Source organism: Brachionichthys hirsutus, unplaced genomic scaffold (assembly GCF_040956055.1).
Source record: "Brachionichthys hirsutus isolate HB-005 unplaced genomic scaffold, CSIRO-AGI_Bhir_v1 contig_248, whole genome shotgun sequence".
NCBI lineage: Eukaryota > Metazoa > Chordata > Actinopteri > Lophiiformes > Brachionichthyidae > Brachionichthys > Brachionichthys hirsutus.
In genome coordinates this window covers 163,394-188,527 of record NW_027180328.1, presented here as the reverse complement: position 1 = coordinate 188,527, position 25,134 = coordinate 163,394, and the positions used below count along the sequence as shown (strand labels likewise).

The following is a 25,134-nucleotide window of genomic DNA, read 5'->3' as shown; positions in this document are numbered from 1 at the left end:
CAAAGGCACACCTGCCATCTTCCGCACTAATCTCATTTGACGTCATCATCAGATAATCCGCAGATGAAATCAATTATTTTTGTGGAAGTCAGTCTGTTCTGTACAACTTCTACCCATGCATCGTGCCTGGGAATCCAGTTGATAAAGCAGTAACGGTGTCCTGGAAGGCTATAGAAAACAGTGACAGACAGTTCAGAGTACGAAACAAAACAAACAATAATATTTAAATGCACTTGTAATTAAAGCTCGTGTGCTATTCTGTTAAAAACTTTAATTCAACATGTCATAAAGCTTTGATTTGAGAACATGAGAGCGGCTGGGGATGGGGAGGAGGATGCAAAGGACAAGGTGAAGTGGAGAAAGTTGATTTGATGTGGCGACCCCTGACAGGACCAGGAGGAGGAAGATTTTCAATAAGAAATACATTTGATGTCCTCTTGTACCATCCTATCTAATCCCATTCTATCCTACCAAGTCCCATTTTGTTCTATCCCTATCAAGCCCAACTCTATTTTCTCACATATATCCCATGGAAAGAAATGCAGAACAAATCAGCAAACACCAAGAAGAAGATTGTAATGTCATGAATGTAAACACTGCACAATTTAAAATATTTAGCAGATGCTATATGAGGAAGGATGAGGAACAGCATATGATTTGATGCAAACATATAAAATCTCCACAGGGTATTTTTGACATCTGCTCATGGAATTCAAAAATGATGATAAAATGAAATCGTTGTATGCCTTTGGCTCAATTTTAAACATTTATATCCAAGGATGTTTTTAAGATTCAATAATGTTCATTATAGAAGACAAATTGTCTTCCTTCAAATAAATTAAATTACAGATAGAGAGGTGAAAAAGAGATTGAAATACTATACAGTGGTTCAATCAATGGTTTTGTCATCGGTTTTGCCAGAATGAACTGGTACATGATGCTGAACTCACATTAAATAGCATTAATAATTGATGCAAAGGCCGTATAAAAGAAGACCGGCAGAAAACTTGCAATATTTTCTGCATCACTCACTTCTTTATTCATAAATATGCAAAGCATGAAATGATTTAAATCAGTAAAATCACAGTTTTTTCCCCCATACAGGCATATTTTGTTGTGGACTTTAACTGCAGTCATTTGTGTGATGTTCAGTCATCTGTTTGGCTTTCACGTGATTTTACACTAGTTAATATTTAGCTTGGTGTTTACCGCAACGTGGACATGCAATTGGTCTTAGCCCTGAAATGCAAACCTATTTTTAGTTTTAAATTTAAACGATGAAGCTTCACAAGCTTCAGCCAGTAGGCATTTGGTATCGGATGCCATTGAGGCTCACAGTGAGAGATCTGCACACAATTGGGATGCACACACTATGGATGCTTTAGCAGGCACCATTACAAGATTTAAAAGACCGGAAAAGGGATAAAGGCAAAAGATGTGGAACTAACAAGATGAACACATCGCGCCGGGAATGCAAGCGAATGAAAGAGAGCTGCTGAATAAGGGTAGACAATGAAAGCAATGCTAATGAGAGTAGAGGTATCTCATCTGATTTTTTTATAATATTTAAACTCAACACCGAACTGTCTGAATCACTGACATTATCAAAACATGGGTTTAATGAGTTCTACTTCACATAATGAGAACACTGCTGTGTTTAATGGAAGTTAATATATAGAAGTTGAAACTTGATTTATATTTGCACTAATTTGAAAATTACTACATATCCAGAGGAGGATAACCAGCTTTTAGTAAGTTCTTTGTGAAACCCACTCTGGATCATCACTGCATGAAAACAGACAGCATTCCCTGTGATTTATGCATTATTGGTTATTTGAAATGTGGATCAGCGGTGAAGGTATCTAAACATATTACAGTATTTTAAATCAATTCAGTCCACAATTAACTTTAGTCTTTTCGCATAATGTAAATTGTGAGAGTTTTGCAATCGTCTGCCAAACCGAATCAAAAATGATTTTTTTAGTGCCAATTAATATATTTATTTTATACCTACTGACTTATCTACAGAAAGCTTTCAGGTAACTTAATCAGCCAACTTTGAAATGAAGTATTTCTGCCTCAATGTCTTATGAATTAAATTTCCTTAATGTGTAAATTCCTGCAGCAATTTCACTGTCCTTCTTTCAGGCAATGCAGGACTTGTTCAACCCACGAGAGACTGTACACCCCCTCTAATGCCTCGGGTTTATCAGTCTATAAGAACATTATCGTATATAATATTATTCCTGCTGGATACTTATTACTAAGAAATATTAAAAAGGCTTCTGCATGTATGTTTAAAGGTTTAATAAACCAGTATTAAACCAGTATATTAATACCGAAGAATGTCTTAACATTGAGATATTTTTTTCATTTCTAGACGGTCAAGGTTTGGCTTAGCAACATGAAGAATGGAAAATAGTAAATTTTGGTGATGATTTATCACGTCTTCCAGGACATTCCAGCCAGATATACCCCTTGTCAGAAAAGATGGCATCTGTAAACGGACTCTCTTCTTGTGCATATGCATGCACACGTCCATTTTCTGGTCTCGAGCAAGTTTACGTGCGGGAGGACATTATGCATGCAGACTATTAAAAACCTGGTATTGTAGATTTCGTGTGGCTTGAAAGGACAGTCAGATTGTCCTCAAACAGTGAAACTGGCTCAGGAGCTACATTCACATCACCAAGCCAGAGTGGCTCAGGTCAGTTTTTGTTTTTTTTCTTAATATAGTACAAATATGATTTCAAAAAATCCAAGCTTGAATATGTCAAATTTGTGGTCATGCTATATAAAGAATAGTCAGGTTAGTTTTCGTGGATTTTTCTTTTTTTTTTGCATGCACACATGTGCCACGGAAGTCAGTCAAAACCAGCAGTAAAGTAAAACGAATTGACATCAGGATGATCAAATCTGAAATTATTTGTGTGTGTGTGTGTGCTTGTGTTTGTAGGACATAGACACCTAATGTATGTGCAGGAGCAACCCACACAATGAACCGAGCTGAGTGTGCAAGCCAGCAGGTGCAGGTGCGAAGACCTTGACAAGAAAGCAAGATGCCTTTACAACAAAAAGAAAGTAATTTACTGAACCCACAAAGAAATCAAGTCCTAAGAGTGTTAATGCTGAGGGAGGACTGAAGAAGCACTGAGTTAGTTCACCTTGGCTGCTATTGTCATCTAATTTAGGAGCCTGTCTAATATAGGGGAAATTGTTAGAATACTCTATGAGTACTCTGTTAATCATTTCTTACCTTCCAAATGAGAATGAGGGCAGAGGAAAAGACGGTGAATTGTGCTTAAAGCACGCAATTACAGAGATGGGTACAAGCCAAGTCTGAAAATCAAGTAACATTAGAGGATGTACCATTATGCTAAGCCATCTGCATTATGATGCAATATGTCCTCGTGCAATTTGACTAGGTTGGTTGCGTTATTGAGGTACATAAATTCAAATAGCAAACGTGCTTTGCCGGACATCAGTCAGTCTAATCTCACAGGATTTAAACTATAACTGGAGACAAATGATAAGAGCTAAGTAATTCCTAAAAGCTCCAAAATGTGCTTAATGGGAAAAAGCAAACAGATGTGTAGGATGATCTCAAAAGACCCCAGGTTATAACTAGTATGGATTTCTGAATCACGTTTACCGATGACCCCTCTCACTCGCCTTTTGCCTCATTCCCCATAGCCATCAAGACGAGGCGGGCAGTGGCTAATTACTTTACAGCAAACAAACAAACCAATACTTCTCTATCTCCCTGGCCATGTCCCATTACCTCAGTTTAGTTTCCCTATTCATATTTCTCTTGACAGGTGCATCTGTCCATGGAAAATGAGGCAGTGTTTTAATCGGCCGACAGAGAATATCATAATTTAAAGGCGTACCTCTGGGCTAACACGTGCCTCAGCCAAGGTGAAAATGACAGTGGGAGTGGAGTTTTATTGAACACAACAGGGTTCTTGTCAATAACGCTGCCACTTGGCACTGTGTTCGATGGTGTTACTAATGCTTGGAGTCTGCTCACATCGGAATATGATTGTGCATCTGTGCATGCTTATGCCTGACCTTCCACGGGAAATATTAGCAGAGGCAATAAGCGGGAAACCGTTCCTGTGTTCCAGTTTCTTCCTGAAGACCATTCAATCCACAGGTCCAAGCACTAAAGCAAAACCATTTAAAGATGGCGAACAGCCATGTGGGCCTGTGGCTACATACGCGTGGGCAAATGAAGAGAAAACCAATAGAAAAATTAGAGTGAGCTTGAAATGAGACAGCGAGTATAGGGTCCCATGGATTGATATAGCAATTGTCAAGAAAGCTATCATTCAGTTAGGAATACATCGTTACTACTTTGGTCTCCAGTGACTATTTCTCTGAGGTTGGCTCAGCAGCATCTCATTCAAAAGAGGAGCGTGCCAAAAGGTCATCCCTTGGTGTTCACAACGCACAAATTGTCTGAATTAAGACCCCATATATTAAGCAAGCTACTTAAACTACCAGAGGGAAAAACAGGCAACTTTAATGGTAAGGGGGGAATAAAAACGGCTCATTTAATTTCTCCTGTGTGACAGGGAACACAATACACGGGCTTTCAGTAAGTATTATGCTGAGACAACACGGATTTCAACACAAATACGGTGAGTCTTGACCACAACATTTGGACCCTGTTGTGAAAATGAAGCAACAGACAGACAATCAAAAGGGGCACTGGTATCTATGACGTAAGCTGAAATACCCATATTAGCTGTAATTCATGTGTTTTAGTGAATTGCTGTAGACGTGGCCAATTGGTGGCCACTGAACAGATGGACACATGCAAGCATTCAGAAAACGACTTACACTTGGAAGCAATCCTTTCCACAGTGAGATTCAAAGGCCTGGCTGCACGCTTCCTCTGAGCTAGCAACTAAATCCAGTTATCGTTAGCCTATAATGCATGCAGAGCGAGGACCAGCATATGCTTGTGCAGCGGGACTACCGGGTGTGCACAATACATATTTGGGGATTTTTTTTCCATGAAATTACATTGCTACAGTGCAAAAGTTCATGGTTAAGTACACCAGCTTCAAAAGAAAAAAAAGCAGCTTATGTTTGTTCATGATATATTAAGAATAAAAGAGGAATGAGGAGAGGGAGTGGGGTTAGAAAAAGGGGAAAAGGAGGGCATGAGGAAGCTGTTGTGTAAATATATCACCAAGCATACGTTAAGCAGATGTACATTTTAAAAGAAATAACATGGTAAAATGAACCACTTTAGATTTGGCCTCTTCTGCAGGCTCCGCAAATGTATGCGTGCAGTAAATGTAAATGAAATGTGTTGTGGATGTGCCTGCACTTGTCAACCAAACACCATTTACTGTGTTTTGATGTCATGCAGCTGCAGGTGGAGAGCCGTGACGAGACAGCAGGCTATGGCACAGGTCTGCTGACTGAGTCAATGAAAGTGCAAACACCCGGCGATGTGGGCTGAGGGGTCAAATTGGTAAGGCTGTATCCTGTAAACTGCAATATAGAATCCTCTTTGACAAAGCTCAAATCAATGATCTCGATGCATCACATCTCTGCATCGGGAGATAGATTCTAGCTCATTAATGTTACAAAACCATACAGTGTGACACAGGATTTTTCTCTGAGAACGAGCCAGACTGAAAAATCTCTGTTTCTAAGGACTTGCAGGAAAAAAAGGATAAAAATGGAAAGGATAAGAAGAGGGTGGGGAATGAATAGAGGAGGACAGACGTATGAAGAAAGTAATTAAACACTGCCATCTGCTGGTTGCGGTAGTATAAACATACTGTATGCTATGAATTTGATGCTTATGCATTTGAACTGCTGCACCTTCGGCCACCTGTTTGCATTGAACCAACATACTGGGATAAAGGAGTCTCAGAGATATATAAAAAAACAAATTCCTTCAATCCAATATCAAATCCCTGCTAAGAAAGAGGGAAATGTAATTTACTGGTTGAGGGCTGAGGATGTAGTAGTTGTTTTGACGCATCACAGCAAGTTTAAAAGACACAATGCCCATCTTCCCCCCCTTGGCCCATCTTATCGACGGCAGAAGCTGCAGCAGCAGAATTAAACAATAGCTCACACTTGAATCCAGCAGGATTTCCTTGCTCAGTTATATTACCTAGTCATAGTGCATATCGTATTTCTGAAAGAAAAGCGTTTATCGCTGCCAATTCAAAAGCTGTCCTTTTGAAATACTTCAATTGGACTGTGAGTCAAAGAGTCCAACACAGTCATACTTTAAAAATGCTCTCATCAAGTGGTTCTTGCTGTTGACTCAAAAAAAGAACATATGGAGGCTCAAAGCAGGAACTTGATGGGGAGACAAAGAATAATTTATCATCAAAATGAGCAAAGAAGTTACTTGTTGAGCGGGAAAGAGCTGTAAAAAAAAGAAATAAATGCTCACAATCCTCTTCAGAGACAGATTATTATTTGTTTTAATGCACAAGCAAATGGTATGTGCGATGAAATAAAATAATTTAATATCTCAGTGTTTTTGTGATATATAATAGCCCCAATTACCTAGCACGTACACACGTGTTTGGACAGTGACCTAAAATCTATGCCCGAGTGTACTATGCTATGCCGTAGGGTATGGACTCCATCTGTCCTCCCAGTGATTTCAGATCCCCAAACAAAACTTCTATTTCAACACAACATGTTTTTTTCTGCATAGCATATTTAAAGGTGGCCATCCTCATATTCCCTCTTCAACCTGACTGATGTCCACAATCCTAAAACCTATTTTGAGACGGCTGCGCTCAGCACTTCACTGCCAACTGCTTTGCAACAACTGAATCGGATTTGGATGACAAGTCCATCCAATCAGCATGATTGGCATGATTCATAATAAAAGCATGTCTATTTTACTCGTCAACTAAACATTCCAATAGCATTCAAGTAATGTCAAATGTGCCATTATTAGCCATCTCACTGCAAGAGTTATTTGTCATAGTGGGTTGCACCTGTTTGAAATCTTGTCTAAACTTTTGTGTCGTAGACACACCCTTGCCATTTTCATTTTAGTGACAATCGAGCCAACATCCCCCATCAAACATATTAGGAGTCCTTGGAGTCGTTTCCTCGTATTAAAGATGGAAAAGAAGCGACATGGGAAATCAATAGTCTTAAAATTTTGTCTGTGTTGCTGTGCTTTTTCAAACCACTGCAAATTGCTGCTATTGATAGAGAGGAGATGAAAGGTACTCTGTGTCCTCTTCTAAAGGCAAACCAAAAAGGAAATGTGTACAGGAAATTTGACTATAATTATGAAGGCATGCATTTGATAAAGATGCTCAAAAGCCTTTTTTTTAAGTACAATTCGAGCCTCCAGTTGGTTGTAATAAGTGTTCTAATATCAGCTGCATGCAATACAGCCTGCTGAGAACAATGCATAGCTAATTATAAAGAATGCAAAGCATATATTGCATTGTCATGAGTCTGAACGAAAGAGACTGTATGAAACGCGAGTAAGAGAAAAGAGTCAAAACCAATAGTCAGTACACAAAGATACCATCTGCAGCATCATACATAAGCCTGACAATAACTTAAATAAAATGTTTTAAAAAACTGAAAATGATGTTAAATGTATTGTGTTTGTCTTTCTTTTCCTACAGAGGCTTTGGCTGTGCTATAATGAGGTCTATGTTCCATGCTTCCAACCACTGAGAGTGGGTAACAGATCAAAGCTGGCCCAGGACAAGGAGCTGCACCCAAATAGATAAGTGCAATCATCCAATTCTCCAGAATTCAGAGAGAGAAAGCATTAAAGGCAGTGTGCACGTGGCTGCTCACACATTTGTGCAAATATACAGAAGAAAGATTTTGAGATTGTCTGAGCTTCATATCACTGCATTACAATCATATATTCATTCATTCTGTCATTTTCCAGAAGACAAGACAATCAATAATTCATGCATCTTCAGCCTCTGATCCAAATCCGGGACACGGGTTTACGCTGGAGCCTATCCCATCTGAAATCAGGTCAGGGCACACCCTGGACAAGTCGTCAGTTCATCGCATATTACGTGTATGCATTATTGTGTGTTTGTGGTCCAACACAAAGCACAAATTACATGTTCCCATGGACAGGTCACCCACACAATTTTGAAACTGCAATGCCTCACAGCTCAGTATCAAGTCATTGCTATTCTGAAAGGATCTGTTGATAGTCTGTGTCTCTGTGCTAAATTAAGAATTAAACATGCACAAGCATCAAGCAGTAAGGGCTAAGCAAAGGACAATTTTTCTCCTTTAACTACCGGCTGGCTACTGAATAGAATCAAATTATGCAGGTAAAACATCTTTTCAAAAAGACACTTAGTTTTGCATAAAAACAGGGTCAATGTGGTGACTTTAGGTCACAATCTCCTGTAGAATATCAAATAGCATTTTCAGAAGAAACAGTTTAGTTATTCGCCCAGCCTCTAAGCCAGTAGCACTTTTAGTGATTTAAATAAAGTGTCAGAATTGTAGTTTTAAAGAGCACAGTAAACACAGAAAGAAGATGGAATGGAAAGACTCATGTCGCCAAAGAAGAGTGCCAAGGATTTATATGTTAAAATGTTTATGCGTCTCGTATTAAGAAAATGTAAGGATAACGGGGTATAAATTTTAAGTATGCAGCATCTTTTAAAAGTGTAGAAAGACCAAAGCAGACAAAACAATAGCGCTCATGACACGTCACACTTTACAGGATGCATGTAGTTTTTCCTTAATGTGAAAAATCATTAAATTTCATTTTTTAACCAGGTAGCTATTATAATGGGTTTGTTTCTCTGAAAATACATAACAATACCATCATTAAAAATTGCCTGTACATCTTCCGCTGCAGCACGATGGAAGACAAAAGAAAATTATCTGGTGAGTAATCATCTGAGGAAAGAATCATTAGGAGCGCAAGTGCAAATCATAGGTGAGTGTGTAGCTTTCAGAGAACTGGGTAAGGCACAGCCGTTCCCTGATAGTGAGTCTTGACCAGCGGCAATGTGTCTTGGTTTGTAACAGACAACATTCATCCGCTGCAGACAGTACTGGAGTCGATGATGGAGACAAAGATAAAACAGAGGTGTCTGATCCTGCTAAAGTAAAGAGGCTGTTTCAGCGTGTCGTCCATAAAAAAACACACATAAATAACGGACATGAAGAATGGACAGGTTGTGTAAAATATAAAGATCACTCATCACAGGGTAAGACTGTTTGAGCTGCTAAGCCAATATTAGTAGGGATAACGGACAGTAGGAAATATCATTAAGTTGCAGTAGACATGCTCTGCAATGATCCAATATCATACGGGCACATTGGGGCTGCAAAAAAAGAAAAAAAGATTAAATACTCATTAAGTTAGCATCATATTTTTCAGGACTGTAGGGATTGATAGAGTGAGGACGGCTTGAAAGAAATATAGTGGGTAATTCTGTGAAATGGACTTTAGAGCAGTTAATATAAAGCTGCAGTTTCATTTACTGATAATAAATTGGACAGGCTGGCAAGTGTGTGTCTTGAAAAGTGTCTGAGGATAAAACATTATCAGGAAGGAGAACGCTGCTAATTATACTGCATGTGTGTACTGCATGTTGGGAAATAAAAATGTGTAGCATTTAGATGTTCTGTATGCGTCAGCAAAAATAGATAATATAAATATAGGACTTTATACAGTGGAAACGTTTTTTAAGTTTGATTCTCGGCATCAAGATTACACTTCGTTTTCCACCCCATCAGATTCTTGTTGCATTTACAACACATTTTAATCTAGACAAGTGGACAAACTGGAGATCTAGAGGCAATATTCAATGTCTTGACTCACAGACGATCACGTGAACATCACTATCGATGTATGACCACTAGATGATAGCAGAGAACCATTTTTGTTAGGACACCTAGGTCTGATCACAAACACCTACATACCGGTATATATCATTTACTTGCAGACAATCAAGGTCAAATAAAAACCCAGATTGGAGTGATAGCCTGAATAAAGTCTCGGAGGCAAGGCTTCTGTATAACCTGGAATTATGTGCAGTTATCATTAATAAAATAATATGAAAGGAGAACTGGAGAGTTCAGGGTATGTTGTTGTTGTTGACAGTATGGTATACCGTTCTCACTCTCATGTAAAGTATGTGATTATGAATGTCCAGATGTGGCACTTTTAGCATGAAAAAGTATACAAATCATGAGCATTTGTTTCGGAGCAATTTAGAAATCTCTCGTCTTTAAAATGAATGTGCACTTCATTGTTGAATACAGAAAGTGATATCTAAAATGATTTTTTTTAAATGCTTGTGACTTACATCAAATTCATTGAGGGCTGCAGCCAGTTCCCCGATGCCAGCGTGGCCGTGCTTCTCGTCAGTGGGCGAGGTAGCCTGAGCAGCACTAGATATGCCTCCTATGGCCTCCTGGACCTGCTTGAACACGTAGTCTCTGTTTGCACGTGTGGCTGCCACATCGGGGTGACGCAAGAAGGCCTGTGATGCCGTGTACAGCATGGTGGCATTCTTCTTAAGAGCCCCACGTGCAGCCGCCATCTCATCTCGACACTGGGGATCTTTCAGTTCCTGACAGTGACAAAAGGTTCTCAATTGAGCTGTAATGACTCGTGTTATTCGACGTAAGGATTCATGAGACACATTGTAGAACAACTGGACCGCATTTAATTAGCGTCTTCGTACTTCACGATCCACAATCCCAAAAACCCACAATGACCACTTGTCGTGAATCCTCCACAGAAAAGCCAGAGCAGTAAAGGACACGGCAGAACAGTGAAGTTCTCAAAAATAACAGATAAAGCTACAAGAGCTAAATGGGACAATGGGACTTTGATGGCATTATTTATTCATTAAAAGAGAACAAACTGATCCCCACTTTAAGACATTTTCTGTAAAACTTATATATCATGTTCCATTTTATGTATTCGTTTTTTTTCCAACAACACAAACATAGCCCAGGGTCAGCAGATCTGAAGTGAATTCAGCTCGGTGCTCTGGGTGGTTGCGTGCAAATAATACAATCGTAAAAATCACTTTACAAAACGTTTTTGTCACAATGGAGGAGATGTAAAAAACGGTTTTACTGCAATGTGTTCTCCTCCTCATGATACATGTTGATATGTTGCTGTTTGTCAGCATCATGATACGAACATTCTGTATCTGCAACATTCAGCTGTAACTAACTCTAAATTGAATATTTACATGAAGAAAGCTACCGGTATTCGTAATGTCTTAATGATGTTATGTCTAATTTGAGTGCATCTGAAGTGACAGAGTCGCAGTCATTAGCTAAATAACTGATTGAAAATAGTTTAATAGCATATTAAATTTACTAAATTTCCCTTACAGGAAAATGTATCTTATGTAAAGGCTTTCTTTACTTAATCACTTTTTAATGGCAGCCCGTATCGCTATGAAAGCGAGCCCTAAAGACACAATATCTGTGATGCACAGCAGGAAATTGCATTTTGTGATGAATTAGTTTTTTCACAATCTGATGCTGATGGCATCATGTTCCGCATCAGTCACATGTTTTCGACACACTCGCTTACCAAATTAAGGAGGTTAAAATTTGGGTTTGGTTTTGGTTTTAGCCACTGGCAATCTAATTCAGTCGTTTATAAACCACAGAATCTGAGCAGAAGACCGAGGGCTCCGTTACCTGCTGCCTCCGGGCTGCCACATAGTTAAGCTTCACCATTTCTTTTCCAAACTCCTTGAAACGATTGGCCAAGTCTTGTTCATTGGTTGCATTCTTGACTCCCTCCAGGGCCTCCTCCACCTGTATCATAAGCACGCGCACGCACACACACATATCTAATAAATATATATTCATCATCACACACACAAATTTTGGATTTTTTTTTTAATATGCACCTGAAACTAGTATGTAATGATCTGTATAATGTAATTATAGTCTCATAAATTAAATGTAATTCAGTAATAATTCTTTAGCTGTGAATGTTACAGCACACCTTAGAGTAAAGCCAAAAAAAATAGTAATGAAGTGTAATAAATTGTTCTGTGCAATGGGTTTTGTGTATGTTTTTTTTTTTTATCTCTCTCCTGTTCAACACCAAGCAGGTAAATAATGCAACAGTGTAGATTTATGGATCTCATTTCAGCAATCACAATCTTATTTTTGAGGATGCACTCTAATTCTGAATGTCTGATCCTCTGCCTAATGAAAGACATCCACAGAATGTAAAAGAAAAGGGGAGAGGAGAGAGAGATAACTTCTGCCTTTGATGGCAGAGCTTATACTGGCTTGAGTTAAACCCCTACGTCGGCCTCAAAAATGAAGCGGTGCCGGAATAAGGGCAGTAAATAATTGAGGGAGTGAGGGAATGAATATGTACATCTGTACAAGTTTGCTTCAGATTGTATCAACTGTTCACTCTTAACAGCATCCTCCATTAATTGTTCAGAGGTCTGTACCATTTTCATATTGAAGTAGAAATGAACCTATGTTGTTAATCTTTGTTGACAGTGAGAAGGATGAGTATCGTATCTTTCACATCAGGGCACTGTAAAATGTCACCAGCACAGTAAAATTACATGAGTGTTGCCAGGGATTCTGCTCCATCCCCCGTGTGGTATATGCGCTAATGTCTGCATCGTTTGTGTTAGGTTGCCATGGCTTCATAACTTAAAAAACCCAGAAGGGGCACATCAACTGGAAAACACATTGTTGAACTAATGTTCATGGAGCACACTTGGTTCATCTCACAATTAATTTGAAGATTGCACTCACAATTTTAAGATGGGAGAGCAGCCTCATGACGTCCGCCATGTCAGCAAGAATGAGCAGCCGGGTGACGGCGGAGAGCAGGGCGCGGGCGGCCCTCACCATTGTCCCGCGCTTCACGGAGGAACACGGGTCATCTGCAAATTCTGATGAAGCTATACGCATGGTCTCACCTTAAACGGAAAAGGGTGGCATGATTATTGAAGAATCAAAGCTAAAGGAACAATAATTGATCCTTCACATAAACTTCAATGAACCCAAAGCGCACCAATCGGTAGATATTGTTTTAATGCATGTTTTTTTTTTACCAAAATCATTCAGTGTTCATTTGCTACTGAACGCATTCTAACACATGTAAAAGGCAGGCACTAAAAATACACACTTGCTTAAATCTGCTTATGACACCATAGAGCTATAATTCTGTCTGCCCCAGTGGCGATCTGGTGATGGGTGACTGAACTCTGTGATTTCATTTTGCAGTTCACAATGATATGAACTAGACCATCAATGCCAATTGGCTTGGAACTCATTTTACTTCTGCTCAGGGTCTTGTAAAAAATTAGATATTATTTTCCAGTTTGCACAAGAACACACGCACAAGAAACACTTTGCATTTCTGGCTGCTTCATTCTTCATTTATTCATATAAAACACTCTTCTCTGACAACCTGACATGTAATTTATAGTCACCCAGGTGATAGTGGAATACAAAGAGAATGATGAGAGTGCTCTTCAGAATGCTTCTAAGTTGAAGAGCTTTCGAGAGCATCCATATTTCCAGGGTGGTAGAAAACGGTTCGCAAAAGTGGAGTATCAACTTTTGGGAGAGATACATTTTGAGCTTTGCCAATAAAAGAAAGAAAGGGAGCTGTGTAATTATGACCTCCGCCTTGGAGGTTTATGTTTTTGACAGCATTTAGCTGTCTGTTAGCAGCATTACGGAAAAAACTGCTCAATGGATCTTGATGAAAAATCAATCTGAAGATGGGTCTTGGTCTAACTTAGATCCTATTAAATTTTAAAACATGCATTCAATTCACTCACCAAAGTCACAGTCATAAAGGGGATCAATATGCAATATCGTGCAAAATGTATTCTGGATCTGGATCTATAAACATTTATTTTATTTTGGTTTGGTTTATTGGTTTTGTCTACAATGCCAAACAAGTGCAGAAGATCGAAACTGTCCTGTCTGATGTCAGTTGTGGTAGCAAACAGCATGGTCTATTTCACGCCTCAGGAAACCTGTGAGCGAGCACTGCCAAGCTGGCGCTCCACACTAACAGTGGCCAAGCACGTGAAGCTGATGGTGTAGGTGTAGGATGTGGAAACCGGCTAGAAGAAAACAAACTGCACGCTAAACTCTACATGCCCTTTGTGATGGTGTCATGATGGATCAGTGCATTATTCACATAAAGGCTCACTGACTCACCACGCTAAAACATTTGTGTCAATGCAGAAGTTTGTTTTATTTTAAAAAATAAAATAAAAAATCACAAAAAGTTAGGAAACAGTCAAAGCTTTAACAGCATATGACTGAAAAAACTAGCTCCAGAATAAGATGTATTACATTCATGGTACAGCACGAAGCTCAAAATAAATGGATAGCAATCTGTTATAGCCATGCCACTTGACATGCTTTTCTAGTCGTGTAGAGGTCTGACATGATTTGACATTGAAACCAATTAATGCTTTGATAAATATGGCATTTTAATAACTTATTTTGCAGACTTCCTTACCACAGTCATTCCGCAGAAAATGGTTTAACCTTCTATTATATCTTTCAAAAATTACTTACATGCGTGAAAATGTCATGTCAGTTATGTTCCAAATGGAACAATTAAATAGAATAGTCAGAAGCTGCACGAATGTCTCAACGTGACGCATTTACAAACACTGCCATTGCTATGACTTTAGTAGTGTGTTCATGTTTATGTATCTATCACGTGTCCATGTCACATACTTACAATACAAGAAAAAAATTATTTACCAGAAGCATAACGTTTAAAAATAATGTTATTTAGTAATGAAAATATATATTCATTGTTACAGTTATTACAGAAACAGTTAAGTGGCAGGGATGTTTTTAAAATAACTTTAAATGATGTCTGCGTAATCACGGACAATAAGCTCACCTTGCTTACGGACATCTTCCACTGCAGCAATGAGCTCCTCCTTGAGATCTTGGCTGTCTTTGGCAATCTGCTCACCCTTTTCCAGAAAGTTCTGGGTAGCCTGCTCGACAGACACAGCCAGGACATGGGCCTTCTTGGAGCGTCCCTTCTTCTTACTGGACGGCCCTTTGTTGCTGGTGTTCACCAGGGTCGTCACCTGGGAAGGAAGAGAAGATGCGTAGTAAGTATATTCATGTTTAAACTATTGAAGAAAAAGTCAGGAAATTATGCTCATCCCAAATACGGGCTTGCGGAACTATGAGGCAATTAATGAATTCTGAACGCTATCACAGGCAGCTACGGCAGACACACTGCCTAATCTCAGACAGAACCCACTGGAAGCAATCATCCCAAATACATGTAGATTACAGCTGCTCCATCAGTCTGTCATTCTCCTCACAAGAAGAATGTCTGAAATGAGCCAAGCGACAAATACTTTGATCCAAGACATTTTTTCCAGTTGTATTACACAGGACCAACAGGAACCATTTTTTTTTCCCACTAGTCCTACCAAATTAACCCTTAATGTAATTGTCAAGCAAATTACTGAAACACTGACAGGAAAAGGACTGTTTAAATATTTGATCACCGTTTCATTCAATTAATGCCATTATCTGGAATAAACTTTCCAGATAATGGAATGCCCAATAACTACTCGAAGCTCTAAGCCAGTCTTGGTCAAGGACAGGAGAATTAACCGTACCTCACATTGAAAACCCAACATGAGGATCACTCCTAAGAGAAAGACCCGGCTTTAGCCAAAGTTCAAAGCCTTCTTGCTGTGAGATGACAGTAACTGCATTATGTGCAAAGTGTATGGCCCGAGCATTATGTTGGCAATACAACCTCAATACAAATTAAAAAGGTCAGGACCGCTCTTAATGGTGCTGTTGGGGGCAGATGGACTCAGCAAGCATCAGCAGTGAGGTTTTTATCCATCAGGGCTGACTCAACAATAGGGCTCAGGCTATGAAAGCTCCTTTGTGTGCCAATAAATGTTATGTTAGCTGCTTGTTATTGTTGCTGTAGCATATGGGATGTGCATGGAGGAGCATTCAGGATTATTACATGGGAAATGGGTTAATAAAATTTCCGTTTGCAATGTAAACGAAGGTCTCAAAAGACCCAATATCCTACATAAGATGAAGAAAGGCAGAGGAGACATAGTAACGCTGCAGGAGACTAACCTGAAGAAGAAGGAACATGAGTTCAAGAGGAATGTTCATCAAGTATTTTCATTATCGTCTAGGTCAGGACATAGGAGAGGGAGGATTAAGTATTAAAAAAATAGTCTTATATTGAAGATAAGGATTCAAGGCTAGACACATTTTGGTTAAAGTATGACTAGAGGGAGAGGTGATCTTTCTTAATGTCTATGCTCCCGCGAGGCTCAAACTGGGCATTTTATTTCAAAAGAATGTTTGATCTGAAGAAATCTGAGGTGGAAGGCATTCGGATAAGCGAAGGGAACTAAAATCTTAGACAAAATCCATTTCTAGCCTCTAGGAGAATACAAAAAATGACACTTTTCAAAATTCATGGGATTGATGTCTGAGCTGTGAAGAGGGTTTAATACTATAAGTAAAGTCTACAAGATTTTTTCACCTCTGCTGTTCGCATTATGACAATAAAGAATCTTGAATGATAAATTATTTTCGAGTGTATATGCACAGACATGAAGAGAAATGTAATACAGGAATAGTGGATTTATCCGATCATAGTCCAGGATATATTGAGTTTTAGGGGTGAAATAAGAAGAAAGTAAGACTGTGGAAACTGAATATGCCCCTGCTGAGAAGACGAAAGAGAATAAAAATGGAAAAAGTCGAAAGATAGTAGCAAAATGAATGACAAAAAAAAATAAACCAAATTCAAGTGCAGAGCTTCCAAATAATGACACATATGGAACAAAAATTGCATGATGTACGAAGAAGACCTGAAAATGAAATGCACAAAAAAAAGGACAAAGCATAAGAAAGCACAACACAGGATACTGAAGCGAGCTGGTCTGCGCCAGCAGATGCTGTTGACTTATTGTTACTGCGCTACAGACAACACATGAACGTCCCTGCAGCTGCGTGTGGTGAATCAGCTGCACGGCAGCTTGTAGAGCATAAAGGCTTTACAGCAGGTCCTCTCCAGGGTGCAGAAGATCACGGGGACATGTTGAGACATCACCTCAAGCTGCTTCAAGAAAGTCAGCTGCATGTGTAATGACATCACACACCGGTATCATTACCTGCTTGAACTTCTTACATCTGGAGGATTTTACTAGGCCTTCTGTGCCTGCACCTCCAAACTAATAGAGTTTGGAGGTGCAATCAGAAATGCTTCTGCATGTAATGCACATTGTTACCTCAATGGCACAGATACTTTACTGTTGGCTTTAGTTTTGTTGTTTTTTATTGCTCATATTTAGCTTTTTATTTAGTTGCTGAATTACTACAGTATATACAGAGTTTACATGTTAGTTTTACTATGTCATTACAATAAAGGACATATATATTAGCAACTGCTACTGGCAGCAATAGAGAATCGTATGAGGGAAAATATTGAGCATTGCATTTCCAATGTGATATTACAACTGTGGACAATGAAGGAAAGAATGTAGTGAAGACAAATATTTTAGGATGTTTAGGGAGAACATCCATAAATTGTTTAGTTTTTTTTATTAAAGGATGAAATTGTAAGACCTTTAAACTGAGGACTGTGTTAATGCCATGTGTGATGGAGAGGTTGGTTTTCTCCACAAGAACCTTGACTGGAAATAATGTCATTTGGTGGTGTCTGAGAGCATTGCGGACAAAACTTCCCATTACAGTCAGAGTCCTCACAGTTTGCTGTACCAGTCTTTTTTCATCTGAATTTGTACAATGCGTTTCCTGGATTATATCACTCTGAAAAGGTGGTGAAATCAAAGTCGCATCCTTTCTAGGCTACATTACCAAATGGCTTTAATACTGGAATAAATGATGATGCATGTTCTTGCTCATAATGGATTCAGAAATTGTGCCACTGATATACAGCCATGATAACCTTTAACCGTCGCAATGAAAATGAGATTACGTTTAGCACTTGTATTCAAGGCTGCCCTGCTCTGGACTCATCTTCTCAGCATGTCCTCACAGCTGGATGAGAGCAATGCTGTGTTCCTTTCAATCTTGGTTTGTGAAATCAATAACTCATCATTATATTTACACATGAAAGCACATGTTATCCCAAGCGAACAAACTTCATCCACTACACACACACAGACACGCTTGTTAGCTAGCTGCTACATGCTGGCATAGATTCGCCACCTAACGTACAAACAAACAAGCACAATCAAAAAAATAAAACAACAATTATCAAAGGTTTTAACATAAATAGAGGCAGACTACAGACTACCGGAGATCACACGTGATAAATGTTCATTATATGAATCAGCAGTACTGTGTGTACTGTGTAGTATTTGTTACAGTCTCGGATGTGCAGATTGTAAGTAATTGAACACCCCTCATATCTCACTTCCATAGCATGGCAACTCAAAATGCAAATCGCGTGACAGGCCCTCTCTAGAGTCACTGATTTGTTATATCTTCTGGGCTACTGCAGAAGCACGGCAATCTAAAACACAACAGAGAGGTAAATGTATAGAGGATTGTGTCAATGATTTATGGCAAATTATGTTTCACATCGGTGAAACAAACATCATTTTAGTGTCAGGTGATACAGTATTGAAGATAATTATAAATATTACATTTCATATCCATCATTCATGTCCCATAAATCCAACACACTGTACCTTTAAATTTTAATAAGGTAATGTATCCCCCCCCCCGGCTTCACATGCTGAGTATCCAGTCATAAAGCACTGGGAAGGAAGGAGCTGCTTATCTTGCACCAAACTGCTTAATAAGGATTAAAGTAGATTGCTGCTCAACATTGGTTGGATGTTTTATATGTTTGTGTGACAGTCAAGATTAAGTCACATGAAAGTTATTTCTTTAGAAGGGAATGCTAGCCAGAAAACACAGTTAATGAAGCACTATTTAATTTATCAACAATGCACTCTGGCAATAACACTGCACGGGGAATGTGTTTGCAGTCATATCAAATTGAATTATATTCTCTAGCCCTTCTTCAATTAAGCAGCGCAGTAATTGGGGCTCAGGAAATCCATTATGTGGCTCCCCTTACTAGTACACAGTATATCCACAGCCAACACCTGGCAAATAAACCACTCTGGACTAGCAGTGTGCAAAAAATTCCAGGGATAATGTACATGACAGTGTCACACATGTGGCAATTAAATTAAACACTGTATATATATATATATATCTTGCACATTCCATTGTCAGCTGCTTAGAAATGAATAATCACTTCTATTCTACCAATTTCAATTCATATGTCCACGTTATATAACTTTTGCGACTCCTCCATGGAACAGCAGATGAGAACATATTGAGTTAAGGGTTGGCAAGTTTCATCTGCACTTCAGATGCTCATTTATTCATCAACACGAGGCTGGGCTGTGGAATACACACAGATAAAGCTCGTGCATGTGTCACGAAGCTTCCCACAGGGATTGACTGACTGTTTTTTTAACAGTGGCTTTAAAAGCTTGATGTATATTTAATTATCCCTGTAATAATCTCACAGCACGAACTGAGGCTGATCCAATTTATGTGTCTTCATAAAGACTGAACTGTGCTGGGGTTGTTGTTTTTTTTGTTATGGAAATATTGTCTCTTCATGAAGAGGTCTGGCTGAATATCTTCAGAATGAGCGGCTCGTCAAAAATGTCATAACCACTTCATGAAAATCGATGAGAGCTTTGAAAACAATTATAAACTTGTTATTAATAACTAAAGACCTTCTTACTTATAAATTAAGGATACTCCAATCTGATCTTTTGAGTGAAATGGAGCATAAGAGAAAAACACAAGGATGAGCACAGCAAAGTCATCTAGCTTCTATGAGGGAATTGCAATCAGGCAGCCACTATACTGCAGGCCGCTGCATCGTGCTCTTACACAACGGGCGCAGCATGTTGTAGACAATCCAGAATCCAGTTATGTGAAGAGGCTTTCTGGCGAGAGAGAGTTTTTTTTTGACCATCCAAACAAACAACATGAAAAAAAAAACAGAGACTTGAGAATTTGCAGCACTGCTGCCCCATGAGGCTCCTTAAATCAATATGTCTAGCTGAAGAGCTAATGCTTTATGCATGCGACAAGTAAAATGTTCTATTCTGTGACTGCTTGCATTTGCAATGGGAGGCTCTGACATTCGGAACCCTTTAAGTACACGCACCTGTCTGCAGTGCATTCTTACTCTCTCGGAATGACAACAATCGCGATCAATTGAAAACTGGAGCTGCAGGTATATTGGATTCATCACCAAGTAACTGCCTGGCCAGATGCAGATAGCAAAGCTGTTGTCTTAGACATGTTCAAGTTTCAAACTGTGATCTTTGATTTATTATATATATCAGCTATTGATTATTCATGAGAATCACTTAGAATATAATACTATATTTATGTGTGCACTGCAGAGCTTACTGTTGGCAACCCAGGTTATCTCTCCACTGTCATCAGTTCTGCTAGGCTACAACTTATCCTCTCCTGAGATGAGGTCTAGCATCGATGCCTACTTTCTCTCCAGTTCATATATCCACAGTTACCACTAGACAGTCTATATTATGCGGATTCCTAGATTATCTCAGCTGCATGGGTTACCTCAGAAAAGGCATGCACTGGTGTTCTGAGACAGCCCCATATTTTCTTTAATCATTGATAACCCTTTTAACTCATGTTTTGACAATCGGTTTGATCCACTACATAATTTGTTTTTCACTACAGATGTATTTTTGACAACTTTCAGATGACAAAACAAAAGGAATGACAAAACCATCTTTGATACATACAGTATTTGATGTGCTGAACTACTTGATGTTGTGTTAGCCTAATTTTGCATCCATTTAAGAATCAATCACCATCCAGAAAGCTCTACGTGGGATCGTAACCTGAAACTAAGCAGATGTCAGACGTTATCTGTTGGGAGATTCATGAGCATATCTGAAAACAAAGGGGAATCTAAAGAAGAAAATCAAAACAGCTTGTTTGGGGTTAAGAGATTTACCCTTCGTCTATTGTATGAAAAAGGCAATTATCAGTTTCAAAAAGAAAATTACTAGAACTTTGTTCCCAATGCATCTTTAAACATTATACAATTAAAAATATTAATGTATTGTTCTTGTGGGTCCTTGCATGAAATGTCCGGTTTTCAAATTAAACTTTTCAGGTCAAAATTTGCAGGTACTTGACAGTTCAATAACTATAAAATCTGTTTGGCCCATAACAGTCTGTGTCATGAATTTCAGCCCCTTTTGTAATTGAGTTTGACAAGTTTTTTCGGTTGACTTACTTCTGAGCCTCATTTATGAAAGTCAATATTGTTAACTTTGCAAAAGTTAAATTAATTTCTACTAAATAAAATGCCTTTCATCCAGGCCTAACATAACAATGGCAATAACAGTAAGAGGAGAATAGTTTGCATTATTTTATGAGCTCAATCAGTATGATCCATGTCCATTTTAATACTTTATCTCACGGAAGTCATATGGAAGGATGATTTCTGTCCTGAGGAATGTAAATCAGAACAATAATTTGAAAACAAATATCCATGAGGATAGCTGGAGAAACAGAAACATATTTTTGGCTAATCCGTCGCATTTATAATACATCTGTGCTGATCCTGCCCCACAGTCCCAGTCGCAGAGTCCTTTGAAGATTCCAAAGAGATGAGTTTTATTTCACAATTGGAGCTGTTCCTCATTATCGCAGCATAAGCACTGTGGCACACTGTCTCTCTATTATCAGGCCTAAAAGTCCATTATAAAAGATTAAGTAAGCAACGTATATATATTTATGAATAAATGGAAATAAATTATTAGACAAACTAGTAATAAAAAAGTCTCTATCATTCTTCTTTCAAACAGTTATTTTTTGTGGGTGAAAAGTGAGGACGAATTGTGATTTAATACCAACTTTAACCTTCCTGTTTGCCTTGATGTCAACTTGACACCATTCATTTCAATGTGTATCACTCGAAAAATAATAGTTCACTTTTTATTTTACTCCATATTTCATCACATTTCCTAATTTGATGGGTACAATTAATTAAGCGTTGTAGGTCATGAGGCAGTCCCAGCTTTGTTGGTGTTCATCAGTGTGTTCAGTGATTTGTGTATAGATGTTCAATGGTGTCATGCCTGTTTACACATCTTTCCGGCCAGCTGGCGTCAGTCCTCGCATTTTTTCATCTGCCTCTCAAAGATAAGTATAAAAATCAAAAAGTAAAGCTGCCTGAATAACACAGACTTGACTTCACTCCTGTAAAAGCACCAAAGCTAATAAAAAAAAAAAAATAAGGAAGAAAGTAAGACATATTATATTCTCAGAGGGCTTCTGACATTTGTGGAGAAAAATTACTAATAATAGTCATGCATTATTAAAGTACGGTCGTCAGTTCTTCATAACAAATAAGTTAAATTATTGCCTTCCTGCGATAATGAACTGCCAGTCACTGTTAACAAGGAAGATGCACTATACTTGCAAGCAATGAAACAAATAATAACAAATTATTTGTCTTATTTATTACAATATGTTTTCATATTAAATTACTAAATCAGACATTTACTGCTACTGCTATTCATATGAAAGTGATGATGACAAGTGTTTATGTAATCCAATTAAAGCAAGTAAGCCTAAAAACTCATAATGTTATACAGCCATAGATAATGATGCAGATGGTGATGTTTGACGACCAGCAATCACTCAAGATTAAAAAACACCCATAAAATGAATCAGAAGGCAGAGAAATGCCAACGTCTGCTCTGACTCAGCCATTTCTATGAATTTCCATGAACACAAATGAGCGTATTTCAGAAAGATAGGCACAAACGTAGCTGACATATTTAGAGACATATTTTCCTCAGCCAAGGATGTTGATGGCATTTGTCTGTTTGTTAGCAGGATTACGGAAAAACTGCCAGATGGATCTTGATGAAAATGTAATTTGAAGATGGGTCTAACTTACACTGAACGCAAATAAACAAAAAACACTTTTGTTTTTGCTCCAATTGTTCATGAGTTGAAATCAAAGATCTAAGACTTTTTTCTATGTACAGAAAAGGCCTATTCCTCTCAAATTATGTTAACAAACTTGTTTAGATCTGTGTACCGGTAAATGAGCACTTCTCTTTTGCCGATACAATCCATCCACCTGACAGGTGTGGCATATCAAGATGCTGATTATAGACAGCATGATTATAGCACAGGTGTGCATTAAGCTGGTCACAATAAAAGGCCACTGAATCACAAAATCAACCGGACTACCTGTGTGACCAGGGGCTCCAGAAGCCTCTCCACAGTCAAGGTACGAATTTCAAGACTCTTGGGATCCCATTTCAACAGGATGGGGGAGGTGGCGGTCGTCATGGTCTCTGTTGGGCACAAAAGCAGATTGATGATTAAAACAATTGTTGCGATTATGTTTATTGATGTTGATTAAACATTTATTGATGTTGATTAAACATTTTTATTAAACATTCTTTAGTCCCATTGCACAAAATACTAAATTCACTAGAACTACTTCACTCCTTAGAGAGCATCCCCACTTTGTTTCATGCTTTCTTTCCCAATAATGAGATAATCTGTCATGGATAACCCTCAGCCAATCAGAAGCAACCACTCTCAGATACCAGTTTTAACCAAGCCCATTACAATTAATTTCTGAAAAGGTAGAACATAAGGCTTATTTTTCATGATCTTTTAAATTGTGGGGTTTTTTTTATAATTTGTATACATCATAATCGCTCAGTACACTTTTCGTATAGAGCTCTTCTCATTGTTTTTAAGGGACACACACACAATTAGACCAAATTATTGCAAACCACATATTTGGATTGTTAAAATAAAATAAAATGCACTCAAAAATATGAATAGATCAACATAGATTTACTGCAAATTAAAATGTCTTTACAAAAACCATTCTGCAATATTTTGATGCATTAAAGTTTATAAGACCTCACTTGAACACTTCATATCGGTGAGGTTATGTTCGGTAAATGTGAGGACTGAACAGCTGGCATGGGGAGCGGCAGTTTTTGTTTTTTTGTTTTTTTTAAAACGTACAAGCAATTTCAGAATGGGCCAGCTGGGACTGTCACACTCTAGTTCCAATACCAATGAGGCAGAAGGGAATAAAGGGAATGACAGATCTGGGCCAGCGGTCCCGAATGCTGTACACAGTTCAGTACAACATCAGGCAAAGCTGTATGAAATCACAACTTCATCAAAAGTATGACATTTTAGATTCAAACATGTCTTTCGGGACTTCACATGCACTGGTGAATCAAGCTTTTTCCAATGTTAATTATTTATGTATAACCAATATAACATAAGGGAAAGAATAATGCATGTTGTATTGACTTTTATGTTAAAGACTACTTTAAAGGGGACATATTATGAAAAATAAAATATTCTCCATGTTTCTAACTCAGATTTTGGTAGTTTCGCAAAAAAAAATCCAAAATTACGGTTTCATTACCAAAGACTGTCACAGATGTTTGGGAATTGTGTTAACCTGTGATTAGCCTGTGATTCTCACTCTCTCTGTGTGTATATATATTGTTTCTTAAGAGAGAGAATTTAGTTTGTTATGATGTGTGCCTTAAGCCGTGGGCCTTCTCACGATTTTATTATGCTCGCATAATGACAATAAAGTATCTTGAATCTTGAATCTTGAATCTTGAACTTGTGGGAAAAGGGTATAATATAGGACCTTTAAGAAACTAACCCTAACCCCCTGCCTTTTTTGTTACGGCCTGTTGGGGTTCCAGAGGTTTCAACTACGGGAAGCAACTCTGTCACAAAGTTAATATATTACTGCTATCTGAGAGCTACAAAGTTACTAATATATAACAAGGTAGGACATAAATCAGTGTCCCAGATGGAGGTACTGCTTGTTTCAACAAATGCTGTCCAGTTTCTTTTTATTGCTGGAACGCAGCACAATCACTGGTCAATTCATCACTCGATTGCAGATACTGTGTCTGCTGAGTGTGTCAAGAAATGCAGGCCAAATTGGAGCTTTGTTGTTAATTACGTTTCTTGTTTGTGTGCTGGCTTAAATAACACTTTGGTTGTTGAGGC

General features: G+C 38.4%; 1 protein-coding gene across 1 annotated transcript in view; it reads right to left on the bottom strand.

The window, feature by feature from the left end:
• ctnna2 (catenin (cadherin-associated protein), alpha 2) overlaps positions 1-23,418 on the bottom strand; it is a 149,584-nt gene extending 126,166 nt beyond the window's left edge. The window contains exons 1-5 of the mRNA XM_068756986.1: positions 23,317-23,418; positions 14,897-15,092; positions 12,769-12,935; positions 11,677-11,796; positions 10,317-10,583 (exon numbers count right to left, since the gene is read on the bottom strand). Of these exons, the coding sequence (XP_068613087.1) occupies positions 10,317-10,583; positions 11,677-11,796; positions 12,769-12,935; positions 14,897-15,092; positions 23,317-23,418 (852 nt within the window). The remainder of the gene's footprint in view (positions 1-10,316; positions 10,584-11,676; positions 11,797-12,768; positions 12,936-14,896; positions 15,093-23,316) is intronic.
• Positions 23,419-25,134: the final 1,716 nt, after the last annotated feature.